The sequence below is a fragment of the Pyrus communis genome, chromosome 1, assembly GCF_041283825.1.
Source record: "Pyrus communis isolate YQ-2024b chromosome 1, ASM4128382v1, whole genome shotgun sequence".
NCBI lineage: Eukaryota > Viridiplantae > Streptophyta > Magnoliopsida > Rosales > Rosaceae > Pyrus > Pyrus communis.
Window position 1 is genome coordinate 7672481 of NC_142565.1, and position 9558 is coordinate 7682038.

General features: G+C 47.0%; 1 protein-coding gene across 3 annotated transcripts; it reads right to left on the reverse strand.

The window, feature by feature from the left end:
• Window positions 1-949: 949 nt before the first annotated feature.
• On the reverse strand, window positions 950-9314 carry LOC148699072 (uncharacterized). Of its 3 annotated transcripts, none has more exons than XM_088695534.1 (5): window positions 9228-9314; window positions 8352-8423; window positions 6623-8052; window positions 2050-2116; window positions 950-1245 (listed from the first exon to the last, which is right to left on the reverse strand). In XM_088695534.1, exons 3-5 carry the CDS (start codon window positions 8046-8048, stop codon window positions 1239-1241), a joined length of 1500 nt encoding a protein of 499 aa, XP_088551660.1. In that variant the 5' UTR covers window positions 8049-8052; window positions 8352-8423; window positions 9228-9314; the 3' UTR covers window positions 950-1238. The 3 variants fall into 3 exon arrangements, with proteins under 3 accessions (XP_088551660.1, XP_088551649.1, XP_088551671.1); XM_088695523.1 differs by having other exon boundaries at window positions 2050-2131; window positions 9228-9310; XM_088695545.1 differs by lacking the exons at window positions 950-1245; window positions 8352-8423; window positions 9228-9314 and having other exon boundaries at window positions 2046-2116; window positions 6623-8048.
• Window positions 9315-9558: the final 244 nt, after the last annotated feature.

Below are 9558 nucleotides of genomic sequence, written 5' to 3' on the forward strand. Positions count from 1 at the left end.
TAGTTATTCACTCCAGATCGTGACAACTTCGAACAAGGGTGCTCTTGATTTGTCCCCCATTGGACATATCGTGGAGGACTCTAAAGCGCTGCTACTCGGGGTCAATGGAGCAACTGCTTCCAATACGCGTCGCCAAGCCAATGTGGCTGCCCACCGTCTCGCGCGCCATGCCTTCTCCTCATATGGTAAGGGTTTAATTTGTAATATGTCCCATAGTTTAAAACGTCAGCCGGAGGGTGGACTAGGGGGGGTTTTGGGGTCCCAAGATCCTATGGAAGTCGTCGGACGACCCTATGACCTTCGGTATGGAACTTGAAGTTGCCTACAAACTGCTCAACGAAATTGCTATTCGGCATAATTCGTCAGGTCTTGGGACATGCCTTGGCAACACGATGCTCGACAAGCCTCGACATCATGCCTTAGAAGTATTGAACATATAGTGATAATGTCAACTAAATGGTGGACTAAATGTTTTATATTAAGATTTTATAAAATTAGGATCCTGAATCCGCCATTTTAAATGCCCATATCGACCCGTATGTTGTTAAATAGCAGTACCAATAGCGAAATGATGATGACAAAGTGGGCTGGATTGAAGAGAAAGGTCGAACAATTGGGATGGAGGGTGGGACTACTTTGGGTCATAATGGATAAACATACATAGAAAAAGTTAAGAGATTAGAACTTTGTGTTGAGTTTTAGCTCAAAAGGTTTCGTGAGTTTCGTCTTAAGTACTTTTATGTTCTATGGAATAACTAAATTTCTTAATCAAATCGTATTCACTAAATATATAGAAATAAGATTGAGATAATGATATAAGTAAATATTATTAATCACTTAAGTTGCAAACCTCTCGTAAAATTTCATTATTTAAAGGAAACTTTTAGTTTAAATACCAATTCTAAAAAAAGTTTAGCTAAAGTACCATGTTTTTAGTTGAAGGTTAATATGACACACCCCGACCGAGATCGGAGCGTGCTGGCCGTCACACGAAGGTGACGTAGCCATGTGCACGTGCGGAAGCTAATAAAGTAGTAATAAAAGGTACGAATAATTAAAAAACTAGCATACGAAGTACTAGAATAAGTGCTAGTATGTGCGGTACAATTCCAGAGCAGGTCTATAGCAGCCCAACAAAAACGACAACAGTAGTATGCCCGAAGGCGACCCTACAAGGGTGAGTGTCTGTCAGAAACGCCGAAAAGCCCTCTGGGGAAACCACCGCAACGGCTAAGCAACTAGAACCTGGAGGGGCGCAAAACAAAAGCGTGAGTGGGCAAAAACAAAGCTCTTTGAAAATCATTTAGCAAAATACATTCTAACCCCTCGCCGTAAAACCTGTATACTTCCCAGAAAATATATATACGCATAGTACATGTGTTAAGCATGCTCAAATATATGCCATATGCTCGATAATATGCCATGCCGACATCTCATAAAGATATGCAAGTGCTCAGGTATAATCTTATCAACATCGTGTAATCTGGCAGCCGGAGTCACCTAACGTGACCTGTACGGCTGCATATAGAGCTCTAATCTCAATCTCAATATCTGAACCTGACCACGAGTCGGAACCACTTAAAGTGGTCTGTACGACAGGACTGGGTGTAAATAAGTGCTACGATCACGTGAAGCCTGGGCGAATAATCGCGGGTCACCTACGAGTCGGAACCACCTAATGTGGTCTGTACGACAGGCCTGTGCACCTAGCTTGGATCCAAGCTGAGCCTAAGGTGCGAGAGGTGAACATCACGTGAAAGCCTGTGCCCTGCTCAGGGCGGGAGCACTAACACCGGGGGTGCAGGTTATGAGCTCTCTAAACATCTCAAACAACTGCTGAAAGTAAATGCGAATACCACTTACCTGGCACTTACCTGTGCGTCCACAGCACCCAATATGCATATATATATGTATGCCACTACTAATGCGTGCAATGATGCATAAACGATAATAATAACATGCATGGCATAAGGCAAATAACCCTTTTTAAATCAATTTCTGGGAATATAAATGTATATAGGTATATACGGAAAACAAAAGCCCACTCACTGATACGTGGAAGGGTCGTAGCCCCCCTGCCTCGCGTGACCACGCTCGTCCTCGGGGTACGTGTCACCTAAATGCGAAACAACTATAAAAACGTTAACTTTAAAGCACATAACCCAATTCTCGTAAAAACTTCTCATACATTGCTCAAAATGGACAAATGAATATACCAACGTGCTCTACACAACCTCAGGATCACAACCATATTTTTAAAATAATTTTTGGACCCCGCACGCGCCCCCACGCGCCGTCCTATGCACGGCCCTACGCGCCTCCCACGCGCGGCCACGTGCACTGCACACTGACGGCGTCAACTGACGCCGTCAGGAATATTCCTTTAACCTGACGGAATATTCCGTTATACTTAACTGACGCCGTCAACTGCCGTTAGGAATATTCCGTTAAGTCTAACGGAATATTCCCCTTTCTTCTCCGGCGAGACGCCGGCGCCGGCGACGGCGCCGGAAAACTGGGTAATTTTCAAACTAAGTTTTCTCCTTCGTTTTTCAACCATTTTTCACGATCTTTATACCAAAATGAAGCTTAGGACTAGTAGAACAACGCTAGACCAGTTTTAAGGCCTAAAAATCAAGGAATTATACCTGTCTTCAAGGTCAAAACTCGGCCAACTTTGCACAGGACGATCCCGACGTCCAAATTCACCCAACGAACCACTCCCAAGCTCCTGGGAACCTCACAAACATAACCACAAGCTCAGAAATCCCTAAAACTCAAAGCACAAACTTTGCATGAACAGTACACAAATCGGCCATTGTTGAATCGACGTGAAAATGATGTGTTTCTCACCTGAAAAGGGTATGGCTAAGCTTGCCTCGACCTCACGAGTTGAATGGTGTCCTTGGTTTCCTCGATCTGTGATGATTTGGGTGGTTTTGATGTTTGTCCGTACGTCGAAGGAAAAAGAGGAAGAAGAAAGGGAGAGAGAGAGAGACACGGGACAGAGACAGAGAGAGGGTGATGAGAGACAGTGTAGGTGCAGGTGTGTGTGTGTGGCCCAACACATGCCACCACACACAAAACAACCCCACAATGTGACGAAAAACACACTAGGGGCAAAATGGTAATTCCACACGTACGTTTTAATAATCCCGGGACGGGATGTCACAACCTTCCCACCTTAAAGGAATTTCGTCCCGAAATTCAAAACAATAAAGCAGCAACCCTTAGTAGTCCAAGAACAATCGAGGGTACAAATCCCTCATCCGATCCTCTGTCTCCCATGTAGCTTCTTCGACTGAATGGTTTCTCCACAAAACCTTCACTAAATTCACTGTCTTGTTCCTCAGAACCTTCTCTTTCCAATCTAGTATCGTTACCGGCTCCTCGTCGTACGTCAAATCTGGGTTAATCTCTAACGGTTGAGGAGGTATCACGTGAGATGGATCAGCAACATAGTGTCGGAGCATAGACACGTGAAAAACATTATGCACTCTAGCCAACTCCGGAGGCAACTCCAACCTGTAAGCTACCTCACCGACTCGTTCTGTGACCACGTATGGTCCAATGTACCGGGGGCTCAACTTCCCTTTCTTTCCGAACCGCACAACACCTCTCCACGGTGAAAGCTTCAGAAATACCCAATCTCCGACCTCATATGTTCTGTCTGTAGCATGCCGATCCGCTAAACTCTTCTGCCTGTCCTGAGCTGCTTTCAAGTTAGACTTGATTACCTGAACATTCAGAGTAGTCTCCTCGACAATCTCCGGACCCACTAAAACTCTTTCTCCAACCTCTGACCAACACAACGGTGTGCGACAAGCTCTGCCATACAAGGCCTCAAATGGCGCCATGCCAATGCTCGAATGAAAACTATTGTTGTAAGCAAATTCCATCAAATCTAACCGCTGGTGCCAAGCATCACCAAACTGCAACACCGAAGCTCGCAGCATATCCTCCAAAGTCTGAATAGTTCTCTCTGACTGTCCATCAGTCTGTGGATGATACGCCGTACTATAAAGTAATCTCGTGCCCAAAGCTTCCTGAAAAGCTACCCAAAACTTCGATGTGAAACGTGGATCACGATCCGAAACAATACTCACAGGGACACCATGGTACTTCACAACCTTCGAGATGAACAACTCCGCTAAACGGCTCAAAGAATACTTCTCTCTCACTGGAATAAAATGAGCCGACTTAGTGAGTCGATCAACTATCACCCAAATGCCGTCAAAGCCATTTTGTGTACGCGGCAACTTGTACACAAAATCCATGGTGATATTTTCCCATTTCCACTCTGGAACGGGAAGTGGTTGCAACAACCCAAACGGCTTCTTCCTCTCTGCTTTAACCTGCTGACAAACAGCACACCTGCTCACATACTCGGCTATCTCCCTCTTCATACCCGGCCAATAATAAAACGGTCGAATGGTATGATACATTTTAGTAGCTCCTGGATGCATGGCATAAGCCGAGATATGTGCTTCATCGAGAATTTCTTTCTTCAATTCTCCACTATTAGGCACGAACATTCTACCCTCTAGCATCAACATACCATCTGAATCACGAACTCTGAGGTCTCGCCTTCTTCCTTGCTCTCTAGCTTGAATAAGTTCTTGAGTCTCCTGATCAGCTACCTGAATCTCAAGCACCCGATCAACAAGTATTGGCCTAACTTGAAAATTAGCAAGTAGAGCCACATCTCGGTCTTCTGCTTCTAACCTTATTCCCGTAGCACGCAAGTCCGCCAATAGAGGAATACGACTAGCGTACAACGCATTAATGCGACCCTGAGACTTCCTGCTAAGTGCATCAGCCACTACGTTCGCACGACCAGGATGGTAGTCAATCGTGCAATCGTAATCGCTGAGCAACTCCAACCACCTCCGCTGGCGAAGATTAAGCTCCTTCTGAGTAAAAAGATATTGGAGACTCTTGTGATCTGTAAAGATCCTGCACTTCTCACCGTAAAGATAGTGTCTCCACAATTTCAACGCAAAGATGATAGCAGCCAACTCCAAATCATGTGTAGGGTAATTCGACTCATGAGGTTTCAACTGCCGCGAGGCATAAGCAATCACCCTACCATGCTGCATCAGTACACATCCCAGACCATTCAAAGAAGCATCGCTGTAAACCTCAAAATCACCACTATCGTCTGGGAGTGCCAAAACAGGTGCATGAGTGAGACAATGCTTCAACTGCTGGAAACTCTGCTCACACCTCTCATCCCACTCAAATTTAACATCCTTCCTCGTTAACCTTGTCAACGGCAAGGCAATCACCGAAAAATCCTTAACGAATCTCCGATAATACCCCGCCAACCCAAGGAAACTTCTCACCTCGGTGACGGTTCGCGGTTGCTCCCAACTTTCTACAGCTGCAACCTTCTGAGGGTCAACCAAAATACCCTGAGCAGAAATGATGTGCCCCAAGAACGCAACTTGATCTAACCAAAACTGGCACTTGCTAAACTTAGCATATAGCTGGTGTTCCTTCAACCTCTTCAACACCAAAGTAAGATGTCGAACATGCTCCGCTTTCGACTTAGAATACACCAGAATATCGTCAATGAAGACAATAACAAATCTATCCAAGTAAGGTTGGAACACCCGGTTCATCAAATCCATAAAGGCGGCTGGTGCATTCGTCAAACCAAATGGCATAACCAGAAACTCGTAATGACCGTAACGAGTTCTGAATGCCGTCTTAGGGACATCATCCCTACTGATCTTCAGCTGATAGTAACCAGACCTCAAGTCTATCTTAGAGAACACACAAGCACCTCTCAGCTGATCGAACAAATCATCGATACGAGGCAATGGATAACGGTTTTTAATCGTCACCCGATTCAGTTGCCTGTAGTCGATGCACAGTCTCAAAGTTCCATCCTTCTTCCTCACAAACAGAACTGGAGCGCCCCAAGGCGAAGTACTAGGCTAAATAAATCCCTTATCCACTAACTCCTGCAGTTGAACTTTCAATTCCCTTAACTCCGCGGGAGCCATACGATAAGGAGTTAAAGAAATAGGATTAGTACCTGGAAGCAACTCAATAGTGAACTCCACGTCTCGATCTGGGGGTAAACCAGGTAAATCCTCCGGGAAAACATCAGGAAAGTGTCTGACCACTCTCACATCCTCAACTCTACTAGGAGCGGCCTCATCCAACACCACATGTGCTAGGTACCCCTGGCAGCCTTTAGACAATAACGTTTTCGCTCGCAGCGCCGAAATAACGCCGTGTCTCACCCCACTTTGCTCACCCACAAAAGTAACCTCAGGTAGTCCAGGTCGGTGAAACGTAACTACTTTCCCGTAACAGTTAATGTTGGCACGATAGAAGTGTAACCAATCCGTGCCCAGAATCACATCAAAATCCACAATATCTAACGGGATAAGATCAGCTGACAAGGCAACACCCTCTACGATCACTGGACACCCTGGGTAAACACAAGCTACGACACATCTCTCTCCTCTAGGCATAGCGAACTCTAAATCGTACCCTAGAGGTGTGGGGCGAGGTTGCGTCACTTGAGCAAATGTATGAGAAATTACGGAATGTGTAGCTCCACAATCAATTAAGACTCTAGCAAAACAACCAAGAATGTTCAACGTACCCATAATCAAGTCTGGGTTGTTCTGTGCGTCCTGCAGAGAAATATTGTGAAGACGCCCCTGTCCCTGCTGACGCCCGCCGCGGCCTCTGCTCGCCTGAACGCCGCGTCCCTGAGCACCACGCCCCTGACTGGGCTGACCCGACTGTCTCGAAGACCCTGCACTGCTAGTGGCAATCTCCCCCTGCTGAAACTGTCCTCCCTGATACCACTGAGAACCACCCGCTGGGGCTGGAGGATACGGCATATAGCCGCCTGAATACTGGGGATAGCCACCCTGGGAATAGGGATCCTGAGGGTATTGATACTGCCCCGGAGCATAAGGGACAGCATCACCCTGATAGTGGTAAGCACCACCTCGGCCCGCCTGGCCGTAACTACTAGGACCCTGGATCTGCTGAAGTGGTGCAGGTGGTGGCATAAAGGTCTGCTGCGGTTTCTGCTGCTGCTGGCCCTGGGGACAATTCGCCGCTCTATGTCCCACCTGTCCACACGTGAAGCAACCACTGCTACCACGTCTACACTCGCCGAAATGCCGGTTGTTACACCTGCGACAAACTGGGGCTCTGCCTCGCCCACCATCGCCCTGCCTCTGGCCTCTAGCACCACCAGAAAATCTACCCCCACGGCCCTGTCCAGTGGCACTGAAGCCACCACTCGAAGAACTCGAGCTAGCTCCACCTCTCTTGAAGTTCTGAGTCTGACGGGGCCCGAGCGATGCCTGACCTTTGCCTTTGTCGTCTTTCTTCGAATTGCCGTCTTTCCCTTCATCACTATCGCTCGACATATTCTCAGAGTCTTCGATCCTCAACAATATCTCATAGAAGTCCTGGTAAGTCCCGCTGTGGACAGCAGTCGCCATCGAACGCCATTTCTTCTTATTACCCTGGCGGAAGAGACGGAGCATCTCCGCCGGATTACCAGCGACATCAGGATGATAACGAGACAAATCCGTAAACTTGCGGTAGTACTCATTCGCTGACATCTTCCGCTGCTTCAGTTCAGTAAACTCCTGTTTCTTTCTATCGATGTACTCAGGGGGCACATACCTCCTTTTGAACAAATCTGTAAAAACATTCCAATCCGTCCTCTGCTCTGGAGTCAACCTACGAAGCGCCTGCTCCCACCAAGCTGCAGACTCAGTATCCAGGAACCACGTGGTCGTCTCGACCCACCTCTCCATAGGGAGATTTCCCTGGTTATGCAATACACGGAAGGTCTTCTCTACGTGTTCTAGCCAGCGCTCTGCATTCTCATGCCCCTCACTGCCCTTAAACTTATCCAACTTTAGATTATACATAGTCTCCAGAGGAGTCCTCTGGGGAGGGCGCATCACTGACTGAAGGGCTGTAGCGAAGACTTCCCCCAACTGAGTAAGATCGGGGAAACTAGGCTCAGAAGAGCGACGGGGTTCCCGACGAGGCGGCATAGTTCTGACAGAAGACACCAAAACCATTAGAATACTCACAAGGACACAGGACTGCCAAACCTAGGCTCTGATACCAAACTGACACACCCCGACCGAGATCGGAGCGTGCTGGCCGTCACACGAAGGTGACGTAGCCATGTGCACGTGCGGAAGCTAATAAAGTAGTAATAAAAGGTACGAATAATTAAAAAACTAGCATACGAAGTACTAGAATAAGTGCTAGTATGTGCGGTACAATTCCAGAGCAGGTCTATAGCAGCCCAACAAAAACGACAACAGTAGTATGCCCGAAGGCGACCCTACAAGGGTGAGTGTCTGTCAGAAACGCCGAAAAGCCCTCTGGGGAAACCACCGCAACGGCTAAGCAACTAGAACCTGGAGGGGCGCAAAACAAAAGCGTGAGTGGGCAAAAACAAAGCTCTTTGAAAATCATTTAGCAAAATACATTCTAACCCCTCGCCGTAAAACCTGTATACTTCCCAGAAAATATATATACGCATAGTACATGTGTTAAGCATGCTCAAATATATGCCATATGCTCGATAATATGCCATGCCGACATCTCATAAAGATATGCAAGTGCTCAGGTATAATCTTATCAACATCGTGTAATCTGGCAGCCGGAGTCACCTAACGTGACCTGTACGGCTGCATATAGAGCTCTAATCTCAATCTCAATATCTGAACCTGACCACGAGTCGGAACCACTTAAAGTGGTCTGTACGACAGGACTGGGTGTAAATAAATGCTACGATCACGTGAAGCCTGGGCGAATAATCGCGGGTCACCTACGAGTCGGAACCACCTAATGTGGTCTGTACGACAGGCCTGTGCACCTAGCTTGGATCCAAGCTGAGCCTAAGGTGCGAGAGGTGAACATCACGTGAAAGCCTGTGCCCTGCTCAGGGCGGGAGCACTAACACCGGGGGTGCAGGTTATGAGCTCTCTAAACATCTCAAACAACTGCTGAAAGTAAATGCGAATACCACTTACCTGGCACTTACCTGTGCGTCCACAGCACCCAATATGCATATATATATGTATGCCACTACTAATGCGTGCAATGATGCATAAACGATAATAATAACATGCATGGCATAAGGCAAATAACCCTTTTTAAATCAATTTCTGGGAATATAAATGTATATAGGTATATACGGAAAACAAAAGCCCACTCACTGATACGTGGAAGGGTCGTAGCCCCCCCTGCCTCGCGTGACCACGCTCGTCCTCGGGGTACGTGTCACCTAAATGCGAAACAACTATAAAAACGTTAACTTTAAAGCACATAACCCAATTCTCGTAAAAACTTCTCATACATTGCTCAAAATGGACAAATGAATATACCAACGTGCTCTACACAACCTCAGGATCACAACCATATTTTTAAAATAATTTTTGGACCCCGCACGCGCCCCCACGCGCCGTCCTATGCACGGCCCTACGTGCCTCCCACGCGCGGCCACGTGCACTGCACACTGACGGCGTCAACTGACGCCGTCAGGAATAT

Excerpts from the sequence above, each read along its gene's own strand:
- LOC148699072 (XM_088695523.1), bottom strand. The coding sequence starts at position 8,048 with ATGCCGCCTCGTCGGGAACCCCGTCGCTCTTCTGAGCCTAGTTTCCCC. Across the intron at positions 2,132-6,622 it reads CAACCCAGACTTGATTATGG|TTGTTTCGCATTTAGGTGAC; the intron begins GTACGTTGAACA and ends ACGTTTTTATAG.